This window comes from Porites lutea, chromosome 5 (assembly GCF_958299795.1).
Source record: "Porites lutea chromosome 5, jaPorLute2.1, whole genome shotgun sequence".
Classification (NCBI taxonomy): domain Eukaryota; kingdom Metazoa; phylum Cnidaria; class Anthozoa; order Scleractinia; family Poritidae; genus Porites; species Porites lutea.
Genome location: NC_133205.1, coordinates 5747510 through 5767325, shown reverse-complemented (window position 1 = coordinate 5767325; position 19816 = coordinate 5747510). Strand labels below are relative to the sequence as shown.

Here is a 19816-nt window from a genome sequence, read left to right as displayed (position 1 = left end):
TGTCACCGTTGTCACTGTTGTCACTGTTGTCACATTTGTCACCGTTGTCATTGCTGTCACCGTAATCACCGTTGTCGTCGTTGTCACTGTTTTCACCATTTTTAACCAGTGTCACCGTTGTCACTGATGTCACCGTTGTCACTGTTGTCACTTGTCACTGTTGTCACCGTTGCTATCGTTGTCAGTGTTGTCAGTGTTGTCACTGTTTTTACCGTTGTGACTGTTGGCAACAATGTCGCTGTTGTTACTGTCGTCACTGGTGTCACTTTTTTCACCATTGTCACTGTTGTCACTGTTGTCACCCTTGTCACTGTTGTCACTGTTTTTACCGTTGTCACCGTTGTCACTATGGTCACTGTTGTCATCGTTGTCACCCTTGTCACTGTTGTCACTCTTGTTACCGTTGTCACCGTTTTCATCGTTGTCACTGTTGTCATTGTTGTCACCGTTAAAACTGTTTGCAACAATGTCGCTGTTTTCACTGTTGTCACCGTTTTTATCGTTGTCACGGTTGTCACTGTTGTCACTGTTGTCACTATCGTCACCGCCGTCAGCGTTGTCACTGGTGTAACCGTTTTTATTGTTGTCACCGTTGTCACCATTGTCACTGTTGTCATCGTTGTCACCGTTGTCACAGTTGTCACCGTTGTCACCGATGTCATCGCTGTCACCGTAATCACCGTTGTCATCGTTGTCACTGTTGTCACTGTTTTAATCGTTGTCACCGTTGTCACCATTGTCACTGTTGTCACTGTTGTCACCATTGTCACTGTTGTCACTGTTAACACCCTTGTCACTGATGTCACTGTTGTTCCGGTTGTAACCGTTTTCACCGTTGTCATCGTTGTCACCTTTGTCACTGTTCTCACTGTTGTCACTGTTGTCATTGTTGTCATTGTTGTCACTGTTTTCACTATTGTCACTGTTGTCATCATTGTCACCATTGTCACTGTTGTCACTGTTGTCACTGTTGTCACCCTTGTCACTGTTGTCACTGTTGTTGCTGTTGTCACCGTTGTCACTGTTGTCACTTTTGTCGCTGTTGTCACTTGTTACTGTTGTCACCGTTGCCATCATTGTCACTGTTGTCACCGTTGTCACCGTTGTCACCATTGTCACTGTTTGCAACAATGTCACTGTTGTCACCGGTGTCACCGTTGTCACCGTTCTCACCGTTTTCATCGTTGTCACCGTTGTCACTGTTGTCACCGTTGTCATCGTTGCCACTGTTTTTACCGTTTTTATCGTTGTCACCATTGTCATTGTTGTAACTGTTGTCACCATTGTCACCCTTGTCAGCATTGTCACCGTTTTCACCGTTGTCACTGTTGTCACCGTTTTCTCTGTTGTCAATGTTATCATCGTTGTCACTGTTGTCACCGATGTCACTGTTGTCACCGTAGTCACTGTTGCCACTTTTCATTGTTGTCACCGTTGGCATCATTGTCACCGTTTTCACCATTGTCACCGTTTTTACCGTTGTCACTGTTGTCACCTTTTTTCACTGTTGTCGCCTTTGTCATCGTTGTTACTGTTGTCACCGATTTCAGCGTTGTCACCGTTGTCACCGTTGTCACTGGTGTCACCGTTTTCATCTTTGTTACTGTTGTAACTGTTGTCACTGTTTTCACTGTTGTCACCGTTGTCACTGTTGTCACTGTTGACACTGTTTCACTGTTGTCATCGTTGTCACTATTTTCGCTATTTTTATTGTCACCGTTGTCGCTCTTTTCACGATTGTTACCGTTGTCGCTGTTCTTGCAGATGTCACTGTTGTCACGGTAGATCCTGTTATCACTGTTGTCGCTGGTCGCTGCTGTCACGGTTGTCATTGACACTGTTGTTGCCATTGTCACTGTTGTCACTAATGTCGCTGTTGTCACTGTTCTCACTGTTGTCGCTATTGTCACTGTTGTCGTTTTCACTGTTGTTGCTATTGTCACTGTTGTTGCAGTTTTTGTTGTCAGTGTTGTCGCTGTTGTCACCGTTGTCGTTGTCACTGTTGTTGCCGTTCTTGTTGTTGTCACTGTTTTGATGTCACTGTTGTCACTGTTGTCACCGTTGTCGATGTTGTTATTGTCACTGTAGTCGTTGTCACTGTTGTCGGTGTTGTCGTTGTCACTGTTGTGGCTATTGTCATTGTCACCGTTGTCGCTGTTGTCACTTTTGTCACTATCGTCACTGTTGTCGATGTTGTTATTGTCACTGTAGTCGTTGTCACTGTTGTCGGTGTTGTTGTTGTCACTGTTATAGCTGTTGGCGTTGTCACTGTTGTCGCTGTTGTCACTGTTGTCGCTGCTGTCATTGTCACCGTTGTACGTGTTGTCTCTGTTAATGCCGTTGTTGTTGCTGTTGTCGTTGTCACCGTTGTCGCTGTCACCGTTGTCGCTGTTGTCACCTTTGTCATCGTTGTCACTGTTGTCGCTGTTCTCACCTTTGTCGTAGTCACTGTTGTCGCTGTTGTCGTTGTCACTGTTGTCACTGTTGTCACTGTTGTCACTGTTGTCTCAGTAGTCGCTGTTGTCGTGGTCACCGTTGTTGCTTTTTTCACCCTTGTCACTATTGTCGCTGTTTTCACTGTTCTCACCGTTGTCGTTGTCACTGTTGTCGATGTTGGGACTTGTCGCTTTTATCACTGTTGTCATCGTTGTCACTGTTGTCACTGTTGTCACCGTTTTCACCGTTTTCATCGTTGTCACCATTGTCACCGTTTTCATCGTTGTCACCGTTGTCACCGTTGTTACTGTTGTCACTGTTGTCACTGTTGTCACTGTTGTCATCGTTGTCACCGTTGTCACTGTTGTCATTGTTGTCACCGTTGTCATCGTTGTGACCGTAGTTACCATTGTCATCGTTGTCACCGTTGTCACCGTTGTCACCGTTGTCACCGTTTTCATCTTTGTAACCATTTTCACTGTTGTCACTGTTGTCTCTGTTGTCACCCTTGTCACTATTGTCACTGTTGTTATCGTTGTCACCGTTGTCACCATTGTCACTGTTGTCACTGTTGTCACCGTTGTCACTGTTGTCGTCGTTGTCATCATTGCCACTGTTGTCACCGTTGTCACCATAGTCACTCTTGCCACTGTTGTCACTTTTTTCACTGATGTCACTAATGTTCCCGTTGTCAGCGTTGTCACCGTTGATATCGTTGTCACCATTGTCACCGTTGTCACCGTTGTCACTGTTGTCACTGTTGTCATCGTTGTCACTGTTGTCACTGTTTTCACTGTTTTCACCATTGTCACTGTTGTCATCGTTGTCACCATTGTCACTGTTGTCACTGTTGTCACCCTTGTCACTGTTGTCACTGTTGTTACCGTTGTCACCGTTGTCACCATGGTCACTGTTGTCATCGTTGTCACCATTGTCACTGTTGTCACTGTTGTCACTCTTGTCACTGTTGTCACTCTTGTTACCGTTGTCACTGTTTCCATCGTTGTCACTGTTGTCATCGTTGTCACCGTTGACACGGTTTGCAACAATGTCGCTGTTGTCACTGTTGTCATGGGTGTCATCGTTGTCACTGTTGTCACCGTTTTTATCGTTGTCACGGTTGTCACCATTGTCGCTGTTGTCACTGTCGTCACCGTTGTCACATTGTCACTGTTGTAACCGTTTTTATCGTTGTCACCGTTGTCACTGTTGTCACTGTTGTCATCGTTGTCACCGTTGTCACTGTTGTCACTGTTGTCACAGTTGTCACCGTTGTCACCGTTGTCATCGCTGTCACCGTAATCACCGTTGTTATCGTTGTCACTGTTTTCACCGTTTTCATCGTTGTCACTGTTGTCACCGATGTCACCGTTGTCACTGTTGTCACTTGCCACTAATTGCACCGTTGTCATCATTGTCACTGTTGTCACTGTTGTCACTGTTTTTACCGTTGTCATCGTTGTCACCGTTGTCACTGTTGTCACTGTGGTCACTGTTGTCACCGTTGTCACTGTTGTCACTGTCTTCGCTGTTTTCACTTGTCACTGTTGTCACCGCTGCAATCGTTGTCACTGTTGTCACCGTTGTCACCGTTGTCACCATTGTCACTGTTTGCAACAATGTCACTGTTGTCACTGTTGTCACCGGTGTAACCGTTGTCACCAATTTCATCGTTGTCCCTGTTGTCACTGTTGTGACCGTTGTCATCGCCTTCACCGTAATCACCTTTGTCATTGTGTCACTATTTTCACCGTTCTCACCAATGTCACCGTTGTCACTGATGTCACCGTTGTCACTGTTGTCACTTGTCACTGTTGTCACCGTTGCCATCGTTGTCACTGTTGTGACTGTTGTCACTGTTGTCACTATTTTTACCGTTGTCACCGTTGTCAATAATGTCGCTGTTGTTACTGTCGTCACCAGTGACACTTTTGTCACTTGTGACTGTTGTAATCGTTGTCACCGTTGTTACCATTGTCCCTGTTGTCACTGTTGTCACTGTTAACACCCTTGTCACTGATGTCACTGTTGTTCCCGTTGTCACCGTTTTCACCGTTGTCATCGTTGTCACTGTTGTCACTGTTTTCACTGTTTTCACCATTGTCACTGTTGTCATCGTTGTCACCATTGTCACTGTTGTCACCCTTGTCACTGTTGTCACTGTTGTTACCGTTGTCACCGTTGTCACCATGGTCACTGTTGTCACTGTTGTCACCCTTGTCACTGTTGTCACTCTTGTTACCGTTGTCACTGTTTCCATCGTTGTCACTGTTTTCATCGTTGTCACCGTTGACACGGTTTGCAACAATGTCGCTGTTGTCACTGTTGTCATGGGTGTCATCGTTGTCACTGTTGTCACCGTTTTTATCGTTGTCACGGTTGTCACCATTGTCGCTGTTTTCACTGTCGTCACCGTTGTCACGTTGTCACTGTTGTAACCGTTTTTATCGTTGTCACCGTTGTCACTGTTGTCACTGTTGTCATCGTTGTCACCGTTGTCACTGTTGTCACAGTTGTCACCGTTGTCATCGCTGTCACCGTAATCACCGTTGTCATCGTTGTCACTGTTTTCACCGTTTTCACCGTTGTCACTGTGGTCATCGATGTCACCGTTGTCACTGTTGTCACTTGCCACTAATTGCACCGTTGTCATCATTGTCACTGTTGTCACTGTTGTCACTGTTTTTACCGTTGTCACCGATGTCACCGTTGTCACCATAGTCACTGTTGTCACTTGTCATTGTTGTCACGGTTGGCATCATTGTCACCGTTTTCACCGTTGTCTCCGTTTTTACTGTTGTCACTGTTTTCACCGTTGTCACTGTTGTCGTCGTTGTCACCATTGTCACTGTTGTCACCCTTGTCACCATAGTCACTCTTGCCACTGTTGTCACTCTTTTCACTGATGTCACTATTGTTCTCGTTGTCACCGTTGTCACCGTTGTCATCGTTGTCACCATTGTCACCGATGTCACTGTTGTCACTGTTGTCATCATTGTCACCGTTGTTACTGTTTTCACTGTTGTCACCATTGTGACTGTTGTCATCGTTGTCACCATTGTCACTGTTGTCACTGTTGTCACCTTGTCACTGTTGTTACCGTTGTCACCGTTGTCACCATGGTCACTGTTTTCAACGTTGTCACCATTGTCACTGTTGTCACTGTTGTCACCCTTGTCACTGTTGTCATTCTTGTTACCGTTGTCACCGTTTCCATCGTTGTCACTGTTGTCATTCTTGTCACCGTTGACACTGTTTGCAACAATGTCGCTGTTGTCACTGTTGTCACGGGTGTCATCGTTGTCACTGTTGTCACAGTTTTTTTCGTTGTCACGGTTGTCACCATAGTCGCTGTTGTCACTGTCGTCACGGTTGTCACCGTTGTCACTGTTGTAACCGTTTTTATCCTTGTCACCGTTGTCACCGTTGTCACTGTTGTCATCGTTGTCACCGTTGTCAGTGTTGTCACTGTTGTCACAGTTGTCACCGTTGTCATCGCTGTCACCGTAATCACCGTTGTCAGCGTTGTCACTTTTTTTACCGTTTTCACCGTTGTCACTGTTGTCACCGATGTCACCGTTGTCGCTGTTGTCACTTGCCACTGATTTCACCATTGCCATCATTGTCAGTGTTGTCACTGTTTTCACTGTTTTTACCGTTGTCATCGTTGTCACCGTTGTCACCGTTGTCACTGTTGTCACCGTTGTCACTGTTGTCACCGTTGTCACTGTTGTCACTGTTGTCACCCTTGTCACTGTTGTCACTGTTGCCTTTGTCACCGTTGTCACTGTTTTCACTGTCTTTGCTGTTGTCACTTGTCACTTTTGTCACCGTTGCCATCGTTGTCACTGTTGTCACCATTGTCACCGTTGTCACCATTGTCACTGTTTGCAACAATGTCACTATTGTCACTGTTATCACCGGTGTCACAGTTGTCACCGTTGTCACAGTTTTCATCGTTGTCACTGTTGTCACTGTTGTCACCGTTGTTATCGTTGTCACTGTTGTCACCGTTGTTATCGTTGTCACCGTTGTCACGGTTGTCACTGTTGTCACAGTTGTCACCGTTGTCATCGCTGTCACCGTAATCAACGTTGTCATTGTGTCACTGTTTTCACCGTTTTCACCAGTGTCACCGTTGTCACTGAGGTCACCGTTGTCACTGTTGTCACTTGTCACTGTTGTCACCGTTGCCATCATTGTCACCGTTGTCACTGTTTTTACCGTTGTCATCGTTTTCACCGTTGTCACCGTTGTCACTGTTGTCACCGTTGTCACTGTTGTCACTGTTTTCACCCTTGTCACTGTTGTCACTGTTGTTGCCGTTGTCACCGTTGTCACTGTTGTCACTGTCTTTGCTGTTGTCACTTGTCACTTTTGTCACCGTTGCCATCGTTGTTACTGTTGTCGCCATTGTCACCGTTGTCACTATTGTCACTGTTTGCAACAATGTCACTGTTGTCACTGTTATCACCGGTGTCACAGTTGTCACCGTTGTCACAGTTTTCATCGTTGTCACTGTTGTCACTGTTGTCATCGTTGTCACTGTTGTCACCGTTTTTATCATTGTCACCGTTGTCACTGTTGTCACTGTTGTCACAGTTGTCACCATTGTCATCGCTGTCACCGTAATCACCGTTGTCATTGTGTCACTGTTTTCACTGTTTTCACCAGTGTCACCGTTGTCACTGAGGTCACCGTTGTCACTGTTGTAACTTGTCACTGTTGTCACCGTTGCCATCGTGTTCACTGTTGTCACTGTTTTCACTGTTTTTACCGTTGTCACCGTTATCACTGTTGGCAACAATGTCGCTGTTGTTACTGTCGTCACCGGTGTCACTTTTTTCACCGTTGTCACTGTTGTCACTGTTGTAATCGTTGTCACCGTTGTCACCATTGTCAGTTGTCACTGTTGTCACCGTTGTCACTGTTGTCACTATTAACACCCTTGTCACTGATGTCACTGTTGCCATCGTTGTCACTGTTGTCACCGTTGTCACCGTTGTCACCATTGTCATTGTTTGCAACAATGTCACTGTTGTCACCGGTGTCACCGTTGTTACCGTTGTCGCCGTTTTCACCGTTTTCATCGTTGTCACCGTTGTCACTGTTGTCACCGTTGTCATCGTTGTGACTGTTGTCATTGTTTTCATCGTTGTCACCATTGTCACCCTTGTCAGCATTGCAACCGTTTTCACCATTGTTACTGTTGTCACCGTTTTCACTGTTGTCAATGTTGTCATCGTTGTCACTGTTGTCACCGTTGTCACCGTAGTCACTGTTGTCACTTGTCATTGTTCTCGCCGTTGGCATCATTGTCACCGTTTTCACCGTTGTAACCGTTTTTACCGTTGTCACTGTTGTCACCGTTTTCACTGTTGTCACCGTTGTCATCGTTGTTACTGTTGTCACCGATGTCACTGTTGTCACCGTTGTCACTTTTGTCACTTGTCACTGTTTTCACTGTTTTCATCGTTGTCACTGTTGTCACTGTTGTCACCGGTGTCACCATTTTCATCGTTGTCACTGTTACTGATGTCACTGTTGTCACCGTTGTCACTGTTGTCACTGTTGACACCGTTTCACTGTTGTCATCGTTGTCACCGTTGTCACTGTTGTCACAGTTGTCACCGTTGTCACCATTGTCACTGTTGTCACCCTTGTCACTGTTGTCACTTTTGTTACCGTGTTAACAGTTGTCACCGTTGTCGTCTTTTTTACCGTTGTCACTGTTGTCATCACTGTCACCGTTGTCACCGTTGTCATCGTTGTCACTGTTGTCACCGTTGTCACTGTTGTCTCCGTTGTCACCGCTGTCATTGTTGTCACTGTTGTCACTGTTGTAAGTGTTGTCAGCCTTGTCACCATTGTCACTGTTTTCACCGTTGTCAGTGTTGTCACCGTTGTCACCGTTGTTACCCTTGTCACCGTTGTCACCGTGTTCACCGTTGTCAGTGTTGTCACCATTGTCACCGTTGTCACCGTTGTCATCGTTGTCACTGTTGTCACCGTTGTCACTGTCGTCACCGTTGTCACTTGTCACTAATGTCACCGTTTCCATCGTTGTCAATGTTGTCACCGTTTTTAGCGTTGTCACTGTTGGCAACAATGTCGCTGTTGTGACCACTGTCACCACTGTCACCGTTGTTACCGTTGTCACCGTTTTCCTCGTTTTCCTCGTTGTCACTGTTGTCACCATTGTCACCGTTGTCACTTTTGTCACTGTTGTCACCGTTGTCACTGTTGGGATCGTTGTCACCGTTGTCACTGTTTTCACTCGTTTCACCGTTGTCACTGTTGTCACCCTTGTCACAGTTGTCACCGTTGTCATCGTTGTCACCGTTGTCACCGTTGTCATCGTTGTCACCGCTGTCACCTTGTTCATCATTGTCACCATTGTAACTGTTGTCACTGTTGTCACCGTTGACACCCTTGTCACCGTTTGCAGTGTTGTCATCGTTGTCACCATTGTCACCGTTGTCACTGTTGTCCTCGTTCTTACCGTTGTCACTGTTTTCACCGTTGTTACCATTGTCACTGTTGTCATCGTTGTCACCATTGTCACTGTTTTCACTGTTGTCACCATTGGCACTGTTGTCATCGTTGTCACCATTGTCACTGTTGTCACTGTTGTCACTGTTCCGCTGTTGTCACCCCTGTCACTGTTGTCACTGTTGTTACCGTTGTCACCGTTGTCACCATTGTCACTGTTGTTATCATTGTCACTATTGTCACTGTTGTCACTGTGGTAACCCTTGTCACTGTTGTCACTGTTGTTACCGTTGTCACCATTTCCATCGTTGTCACTGTTGTCACTGTTGTCACTGTTTGTAACAATGTCACAGTTGTCACCGTTGTCATTGTTGTCACTGCTGTCACCGTTATCACCGTTGTCACCGTTGTCACTGTTGTCAGTGTTGTCAATGTTGTCACTTGTCACTGTTGTCACCGTTGCAATCGTTGTCACTGTTGTCACTGTTGTCACCATTGTCACTGTCGTGACTATTGGTAACAATGTCGCTGTTGTCACTGTTGTTACCGTTTTCACCGTTTTTATTGTTGTCACTGTTGTCACTGTTGTTATCGTTGTCACCGTTGTCACCTTTGTCACTCATGTCACTGTTTTCACCATTGTCACTGTTGTCCTCGTTGTCACTGTTGTTACTTTTGTCACCGTTGTCACCATTGTCACTGTTTTGACTGTTCTCACCCTTGTTACTGTTGTCACTGTTGTTATCGTTGTCACCGTTGTCACCTTTGTCACTCATGTCACTGTTTTCACCATTGTCACTTTTGTCCTCGTTGTCACTGTTGTTACTTTTGTCACCGTTGTCACCATTGTCACTGTTTTGACTGTTGTCACCCTTGTTACTGTTGTCACCGTTGACACCCTTGTCACCGTTTGCACTGTTGTCATCGTTGTCACCATTGTCACCGTTGTCACTGTTGTCCTCGTTCTTGCCGTTGTCACTGTTTTCACCGTCGTCACCATTGTCACTGTTGTCATCGTTGTCACCATTCTCACTGTTTTCACTGTTTTCACCATTGTCACTGTTGTCATCGTTGTCACCATTGTCACTGTTGTCACTGTTGTCACTGTTCCGCTGTTGTCACCCCTGTCACTGTTGTCACTGTTGTTACTGTTGTCACCGTTGTCACCATTGTCACTGTTGTTATCATTGTCACTATTGTCACTGTTGTCACTGTGGTAACCCTTGTCACTGTTGTCACTGTTTTTACCGTTGTCACCATTTCCATCGTTGTCACTGTTGTCACTGTTGTCACTGTTTGCAACAATGTCACAGTTGTCACCGTTGTCATTGTTGTCACTGCTGTCACCGTTATCACCGTTGTCACCGTTGTCACTGTTGTCAGTGTTGTCAATGTTGTCACTTGTCACTTTTGTCACCGTTGCCATCGTTGTCACTGTTGTCACTGTTGTCACCATTGTCACTGTCGTGACTATTGGCAACAATGTCGCTGTTGTCACTGTTGTCACCAGTATCACTGTTGTTACCGTTGTCACCGTTTTTATTGTTGTCACTGTTGTCACTGTTGTTATCGTTGTCACCGATGTCACCTTTGTCACTCATGTCACTGTTTTCACCATTGTCACTGTTGTCCTCGTTGTCACTGTTGTTACTTTTGTCACCGTTGTCACCATTGTCACTGTTTTGACTGTTGTCACCCTTGTTACTGTTGTCACTGTTGTTCCCGTTGTCACCGTTTTCACCGTTGTCACTGTTGTCACCGATGTTACTGTTGTCATCGTTGTTCACTGTTGTCATCGTTGTCACCGTTGTCACTGTTGTCACCGTTGTCATCGTTGTCACTGTTGTCACCGTTGTCACTGTTGTCACTTGTCACTAATGTCACCGTTTCCATCGTTGTCAATGTTGTTACCGTTTTTAGCGTTGTCACTGTTGGCAACAATGTCGCTGGTGTCACTGTTGTCACCACTGTCACCGTTGTTACCTTTTTCACCTTTTTCATCGTTCCCACGGTTGTCACTGTTGTCACCCTTGTCACCGTTGTCACCGTTTTCACCGTCGTCAGTGTTGTCACCATTGTCACCGTTGTCACCGTTGTCATCGTTGTCACTGTTGTCACCATTGTCACCGTTGTCACCGTTGTCACTGTTTTCACCGTTGTCACTGTTGTCACTTGTCACTAATGTCACCGTTTCCATCGTTGTCAATGTTGTCACCGTTTTTAGCGTTGTCACTGTTGGCAACAATGTCGCTGTTGTCACTGTTGTCACCACTGTCACCGTTGTTACCATTGTCACCGTTTTCATCGTTCTCACCGTTTTCACTGTTTTCACCATTGTCACCGTTGTCACTTTTGTCGCTGTTGTCACCGTTGGCACTGTTGGCATCGTTGTCACCGTTGTCACTGTTGGCACTGTTGTCACCCTTGTCACAGTTGTCACCGTTGTCACTGTTGTCACCGTTGTCATCGTTGTCACCGTTGTCACCGTTTTCATCATTGTCACCATTGTCACTGTCGTCACTGTTGTCACCGTTGTCACCCTTGTCACTGTTGTCACCGTTGTCACTGTTGTCCTCGTTGTCACCGTTGTCACTGTTGTCACCCTTGTCATCATTCTCACTGTTGTCACTGTTGTCACCGTTTTCACTGATGTCACTATTGTTCCCGTTGTCACCGTTGTCATCGTTGTCACCGTTGTCACTGTTGTCACCGATGTCACTGTTGTCACTGTTTTCACTGTTTTCACCGTTGTCACCATTGTCACTGGTTTCATCGTTGTCACCGTTGTCACTGTTTTCACTGTTGTCACCATTGTCACTGTTGTCATCATTGTCACCATTGTCACTGTTGTGACTGTTGTCGCTGTTGTCACCCTTGTCACTGTTGTTGCCGTTGTCACCGTTGTCACCATTGTCACTGTTGTCATCTTTGTCACCATTTTCACTGTTGTCACTGTTGTAACCCTTGTCACTGTTGTCACTGTTTTTACCATTGTTACCAGTTCCATTGTTGTCACTGTTGTCTCCATTGTCACTGTTTGCAACAATGTCGCTGTTGTCACTCTTGTCACAGTTGTCACCGTTGTCATTGTTGTCACTGTTGTCACCGTTGTCACAGTTGTCACTGTTGTCAGTGTTGTCAATGTTGTCACTTGTCATTGTTGTCACCGTTGCCATCGTTTTTACTGTTGTCACTGTTGTCACCATTGTCACTGTAGTCACTGTTGGCAACAATGTCGCTGTTGTCACTGTTGTCACCGTTGTCACTGTTGTTATCGTTTTCACCGTTGTCACCTTTGCACTGATGTCACGGTTTTCACCATTGTCACTGTTTTCACCGTTGTCACCATTGTCACTGTTTTCACTGTTGTCACCCTTGTTACTGTTGTCACTGTTGTTCCCTTTGTCACCGTTTTCACCGTTGTCACCGTTGTCACTGTTGTCACCGATGTTACTGTTGTCACTGTTGTCACTGTTGTCACCGTTGTCACCGTTGTGACTGTTGTCATCGTTGTCACCGTTGTCACCGTTTTCACTGTTGTCACCATTGTCACCGTTTTCGCTGTTGTCACTGTTGTCACCGTTATCATTGTTGTCACTGTTGTCACCGTTTTTATCGTTGTCTCCGTTGTCACCGTTGTCACTGTTGTCACCGTTGTCGATGTTGTCGTTGACACTGTAGTCGTTTTCACTGTTGTCCCTGTTGTCGTTGTCACTGTTGTAGCTGTTGTCATTCTCACTGTTGTCGCCGTTTTCACTGTTGTCACTGTTGTTGCTGTTGTCGTTGTCTCCATTGTCGCTGTTGTGACTTCTAACTCCGTTGTTACTGTTGTCACTGTTGTCACCGTGTTGCTGTTGTCACTGTTGTCACCGTTGCCGTTGTCATGGTTGTCGCTGTTGTCGTTGTCACTGTTGTCGCTGTTGTCGTTGTCACCGTTGTCGCTGTTTTCACCGTTGTCTCTGTTGTCACTGTAAACGCTGTTGTTACTGTTACCACTTTTGTCGCTTTTGTCACCGTTTTTGCTGTGGTCACTTTTGTCGCTGTTTTCACTGTTTTCACTTTTGTCATCGTTGTCACTTTGTTCACTGTTAACGCTGTTGTCACTGTTGTCATTGTCACTGTTGTCGCCGTTGTCACCGTTGTCGCCGTTGTCACTGTTGACGCTTTGGTCACTGTTGTCGCTTTTGTCGCCGTTGTCACTGTTTTCAGTGTTGTCACTGACAACGCTTTTGTCGTTGTCACCTTTTTCACTGTTGTCACCTTTGTCACCGTTGTCACCGTTGTCACCATTGTTACTGTTGTCACTTGTCACTGTTGTCACCGTTGTCACCGTTGTCATAGTTGTCACTGTGGTCACTGTTGTCAGAGTTGTCAGCCTTGTCACCATTGTCACTGTTGGCAACGTTGTCGCGGTTGTCACTTTTGTCACCCGTGTGACCGTTGTCACCATTGTCACCATTGTCACCGTTTTCATTGTTGTCACCGTTGTCACCGTTGTCACTGTTGTCATCGTTGTCACCGTTGTCACAGTTTTCACTGTTGTCACCGTTGTCACTGTTGTCATCGTTGTCACCGTTGTCACTGTTGTTACCGTTGTCACCGTTGTGACCATTGTCACTGTTGTCACCCTTGTCACCGTTTTCACCGTCTTCCGTATTGTCACCGTTGTGACTGTTGTCACTGTTGCTATCGTTGTTACCTTTGTCACTGTTGGCAACAATGTCGCTGTTGTCACTGCTGTCACCGGTGTCACCGTTGTCACCGTTGTCACAATTGTCACCGTTGTCACCATTTTTATCGTTGTCGCCGTTGTCACCGTTGTCACTGTTGTCACTGTTGTCACCGTTGTCACTGTTGTCACTGTTTTCATCGTTATCACCGTTTTCACTCTTGTTACGGTTGTCACTGTTGTCATCGTTGTCACCGTAATCACGTTGTCATTATTGTCACTGTTGTCACTATTGTCACCGTTGTCACTGTTGGCACCAATGTCGCTGTTGTCACTGTTGTCATCGTGGTCACTGTTGTCACCGCTGCCACCGTTGTCACTGTTGTCACTTGTCACTGTTGTTACTGCTGCCAGCGTTGTCACTGTTGTCACCGTTGTCACCGTTGTCACTGTTGGCAACAATGTCGCTGTTGTCACTGTTTTCACCACTGTCACCGTTGTCACCGTTGTTACCGTTTTCACCGTTTTCATCGTTGTCACCATTGTCACCGTTGTTACTGTTGTCACCGTTGTCACCGTTTTCACTGTTGTCACTGTTGTCACCGTTGTCACTGTTGTCATTGTTTCACTATTGTCACCGTTGTCACTGTAGTCATCGTTGTCAGCGTTGTCACTTTTTTCACTGTTGTCACCGTTGTCACTGTAGTCACTGTTGTCACTCTTGTCACAGTTGTCACCGTGTCATTGTTGTCACTGTTGTCACCCTTGTCACCGTTGTCACCGTTGTCACTGTTGTCACTGTTGTCAGTGTTGTCAATGTTGTCACTTGTCACTGTTGTCACCGTTGCCATCGTTGTCACCGTTGTCTCTGTTGTCACCATTGTCACTGTTGTCACTGTTGGCAACAATGTCGCTGTTGTCACCGTTTTCATTGTTGTCACCGTTGTCACCGTTGTCACTGTTGTTATCGTTTTCACCGTTGTCACCATTGTCACTGTTGTCACTGTTTTCACCATTGTCACTGTTGTCCTCGTTGTCACTGTTGTCACTGTTTTCACCGTTGTCACCATTGTCACCTTTTTCACTGTTGTCACCCTTGTTACTGTTGTCACTGTTGTTCCCGTTGTCACCGTTGTCACTGTTGGCACCAATGTCGCTGTTGTCACTGTTGTCATCGTGGTCACTGTTGTCACCGCTGCCACCGTTGTCACTGTTGTCACTTGTCACTGTTGTTACTGCTGCCAGCGTTGTCACTGTTGTCACCGTTGTCACCGTTGTCACTGTTGGCAACAATGTCGCTGTTGTCACTGTTTTCACCACTGTCACCGTTGTCACCGTTGTTACCGTTTTCACCGTTTTCATCGTTGTCACCATTGTCACCGTTGTTACTGTTGTCACCGTTGTCACCGTTTTCACTGTTGTCACTGTTGTCACCGTTGTCACTGTTGTCATTGTTTCACTATTGTCACCGTTGTCACTGTAGTCATCGTTGTCAGCGTTGTCACTTTTTTCACTGTTGTCACCGTTGTCACTGTAGTCACTGTTGTCACTCTTGTCACAGTTGTCACCGTGTCATTGTTGTCACTGTTGTCACCCTTGTCACCGTTGTCACCGTTGTCACTGTTGTCACTGTTGTCAGTGTTGTCAATGTTGTCACTTGTCACTGTTGTCACCGTTGCCATCGTTGTCACCGTTGTCTCTGTTGTCACCATTGTCACTGTTGTCACTGTTGGCAACAATGTCGCTGTTGTCACCGTTTTCATTGTTGTCACCGTTGTCACCGTTGTCACTGTTGTTATCGTTTTCACCGTTGTCACCATTGTCACTGTTGTCACTGTTTTCACCATTGTCACTGTTGTCCTCGTTGTCACTGTTGTCACTGTTTTCACCGTTGTCACCATTGTCACCTTTTTCACTGTTGTCACCCTTGTTACTGTTGTCACTGTTGTTCCCGTTGTCACCGTTTTCACCGTTGTCACCGTTGTCACTGTTGTCACCGATGTCACTGTTGTCACTGTTGTCACTGTTGTCACCGTTGTCACCGTTGTCACTGTTGTCATCGTTGTCACCGTTGTTACTGTTTTCACTGTTGTCACCATTGTCACCGTTGTCACTGTTGTCACCGTTGTCACCGTTATCATTGTTGTCACTTTTGTGACCGTTTTTATCGTTGTCACAGTTGTCACCGTTGTCACTGTTTTCACTGTTGTCACCGTTGTCGATGTTGTCTTTGACACTGTAGTCGTTCTCACTGTTGTCCCTTTTGTCGTTGTCACTGTTGTAGCTGTTGTCATTCTCACTGTTGTCGCCGTTGTCACTGTTGTCACTGTTGTCGCTGTTGTCGTTGTCACAATTGTCGCTGTTGTGACTTTTAACTTCGTTGTTTCTGTTGTCACTGTTGTCACCGTTGCCGTTGTCACGGTTGTCGCTGTTGTCGTTGTCACCGTTGTCGCTGTTGTCACCGTTGTCTCTGTTGTCACTGTAAACGCTGCTGTTACTGTTGCCACTTTTGTCGCTTTTGTCACCGTTTTCGCTGTGGTCACTTTTGTCGGTGTTGTCACTGTTTTCACTTTTGTAGACTGTTCACAGTCCCCTATTTTTTCGTGAGATCGTTTAGATATACCGCGTCTTACCGTCCCGGGTATCTTGATTTTCAAATGTACCGAGTGGGCGGGCGTCGGGGATTATAGCTCTGGGGGGTGGGGGGTGGCGGGGCGAGAAAAATAGAGGGACTGTAATAACATCACCGCAGCTCGCGTTCATGGAGCGCGTTGTACCAGCAACGCAGGCATTTGATTGGTCATTAGACAATAGATGTTAATTTGCGTTGACAACGGGTTTAGTTTAAGTTGCCGACATTGACAAGTCGTTGACAAGTCGACTTTTCCATAAAACGTACGCTTTCATACCATAAGGCACATCTTGCGCAAACACACGAAGGATTTTTGGTGTTTTGATTAGGAAAATGTTTTCTTGTGCATGTTTGCCGATTTTATTTCCAGGAATGGTCCAGAAACATTATAAAATCACTGTTTCGAAAGGAGATATTTGTAAACACGCGTAATCGATGCTAAATGTGTCTGGTATGTTTTTCATCACCAGCGGAGTTTCTTATTTAATGAATGGTAAGAGGCGTGAAATTCCTGTCACGCCTCCTGAACGCGAGCTGCAGTGATGTTATTACAGTCCCTCTATTTTTCTCGCTTCCTCCCATCCGCCCCCGCCCCCTAAGTAGTTTTGGCACTCATGCAAGATGGCAGCCCGTAACACAAAGCGCTCGATCTCGATGATCCTACGGAAAAATAGAGGACTGTGAACAGTCTATCACTTTTGTCATCGTTGTCACTTTGTTCACTGTTAACGCTGTTGTCACTGTTGTCGTTGTCACTGTTGTCGCCGTTGTCACTGTTGACGCTTTTGTCACTGTTGTCGCTTTTGTCGCCGTTGTCACTGTTTTCACTGTTGTCACTGACAACGCTTTTGTCGTTGTCACCGTTGTCGCTGTTGTCACTGCTGTCGCAACAACATTGACAATAGCCAGAACACTGTCAACAGCAATGACAGTAACAGTGATAATAGTGACAACAGCGATAGCAGCGCAATAACTACCGCAGTGACAAGAGCGACAATAGCGACAACAGTGACAATAGTGAAATCAGCGACAACAGCAACAACAGCGATAACAGCGACAACGGCGACGATAGTAAGTTCATTATCATCCTTTTACGGGTTTAATATGAACCAATTCAAAGAGCTTTCCCAGTTGACTTTTTAGTTCAAATAGTAGTGAAGTGCACCTTTATGGCGGAGGTCAAAGATTTGATTCCCGTACTTGCCTGCCTTTTTTCAGGCTTTGTTTTTGCGAGTGCAAAAGTTTCGTTTATACCTGCGATGATCTTCTTTCATATAATTCTTCACCCCGCATTTCTCATATATGATTTTCATATATTCATAAGTTTAAAATATATTTTCTTTATTTTTCCACTCATCGTTTTGCCATCTCCACCCGTAAATAGCAAGAGCTAGACGAGGTGGGCGGAGTGGAAAGTTTACAGCAGTCATAAATATGAAATGAGAAGAACCTTTGAAGATTATATTAAAGTAAACTAAAGAAACTATGCGGATAAATAAGAATTACAACAAACAAGCCAGAGTTATAAAGTAGTCTTACAGAATGGAATTGCAAGACGTTTTTTTCAAGATGATATGCTATTATTTTTTGTTACTCGCTTGTTCATATAATGTCTCATTTTAATTTGATCACTTTTACAAGATAGGTGGGGTGACCTGCTACATGTTGTTTCACCTGTCTGGGGTCTACCCCCTTAGGAAGCATGATTGACTGCATTTTTAAATAGGCCATTTAGAGTTATGGATGGAAGCAAGGCTGGAGTTGACTTCGTTTTGATAGAAGCTATCCTACTTTATACTGTAAATTAAGTTATTCTTATACTAAGTAGTATTTTTCAAGGGCAATTTCCATAGCAAGCAAAGGAGGTTTGTATCAAAACAAAGTCACCGTCAGCCTCACAGACACTCGAAGGCTAGGGTACTTAGTCCACAACTGTAAAATGGTCTATTGTGAAGGTGGACTGTGTAACTTTGATTTGTCGCAGGTACCAGGCCTCCTCCGTACTCTTGGGAGAAATGGAACCTCAAGCTTTTAGAACCAAGGAATATTAGGGAACTACAGGATGATAGAACGCAGTCTCTTAAAGGTAAACCATGTCGACTGCAGCTTAGTTTTAGCATCAAACAAATTGACTTGCTATCTACTCTGCTGAAAACTGAAGCTAAGACCGGACGCAGTTAATGGACTTCGGTTGAAATCTTCTTTGTCGTCTTCAGTCCTCAGATCTGTTCTTCAAATCCAGCTCTTTCGATCCCTCATAATTATTCTCGCAAGCTTTTTGGTGGACGCGCGCCAGAACAACTATTTGACTGCTTGTCTCCCTTTCACGGCTAATCAGTTATTTGTTTAATTTCTTCATATAGCAAGGCTTTTGAAAAGAAGTCAGAAATCAGTAGTCGTACTTGTGCTTCCTTTACTTGATAGCTAATCGTTTTCAATTCTCAGAGGTAATTATGACTTTGCGCAGATGCATTGGACTGAACTACATGTCAAGCGAAGTTTGGGGTTCTAAAAAGCATAGTCCTCGACACATCATCTCTTTAACGGATTAGACACAGACTAAAAATTTTTTATCAACTAAGAAAGTATCTTTTTATTTTATTATAGCGAACATGTCGTTTGACTTGGATTTGGTCCTGGATGAATACAGTCTCCCAGTTGGTAAAGATAGGCGCGGTACATTCGCAGGACAATACTCGCCCTCAAGAATGGGCTTAACCGTTATTCCCTCATTTGACAGCACTGAGGTATTTTGGCAAGATAATTACTGAGATAACAAGAAACGAAGCAAGTATGATCAATGACACTACGTTGTAAAATTTACTTTGCCAGACTTAAACGCGACACACATAGACAGCTCTTTTGTCTCTTTAAAGGTGATGTTACACGAGACGATTCGCAACGACGGTTTATAGGGCAACACAGCGTTGCAACATTGTTGTGACATTGTTTCGAATGGTTACAACATTGGTCCAACATTGCAGCGCTGTTTTGTGCTAAAAATCGTCGTTGCGAATCGTTTCGTGTAACGGAATGGGGCGGGGGGGAAGAGGGAGGGGAGTAGGGGAGAGACGAGTAACACCCAAAGATCTCGCACCGCCCCCTCTAAATCCCCCTGATAACATTATATACACTTTCATTCTGTCAGGAGCAGTGATGTGGAAGTGCAATGATAAACGTGATTGTTTTTTTTTAAAATTTATTTTCCATTTTTTGCAGTCACATGAAATCGGCCCAGGTCCCGAATTTGAGCGCGTGGGTTTTAATCTTCTGGGTAGAAGCCCGCTGGTGACGCATTTTCTGAAGATGAGGGAGCTGATGGGCAAAGAACAACAACCCGTGCAGCCTGTAGGTCGCACTGAAGTCGCTAAGTTACAGTATCCTTTTAAGCTTGGACACATTTGCTCTGTGGTATCATGTTTGTACGGCCACGGACTAGACACACCTAGTATATAGTGTAAACAAACCCCTTGTGGAGGATACCTTGATATTAGGGAGCTTAAGCAACGACGTCGGTGATGGCAACGAGAACGGCAAAATGACAATAGGTTTATATTAGCGAAACAACAACTCTGCACGTGCATCAC

The 19816-nt window shown here is 45.3% G+C and overlaps 1 protein-coding gene across 1 annotated transcript in view; it reads left to right on the top strand.

The window, feature by feature from the left end:
• The window catches only part of LOC140937612 (protein FAM227B-like), a 41296-nt gene that overhangs the window by 15598 nt on the left and 5882 nt on the right, over positions 1-19816 (top strand). Inside the window, exons 10-12 of the mRNA XM_073387161.1 lie at positions 18214-18315; positions 18837-18976; positions 19449-19606. Of these exons, the coding sequence (XP_073243262.1) occupies positions 18214-18315; positions 18837-18976; positions 19449-19606 (400 nt within the window). The remainder of the gene's footprint in view (positions 1-18213; positions 18316-18836; positions 18977-19448; positions 19607-19816) is intronic.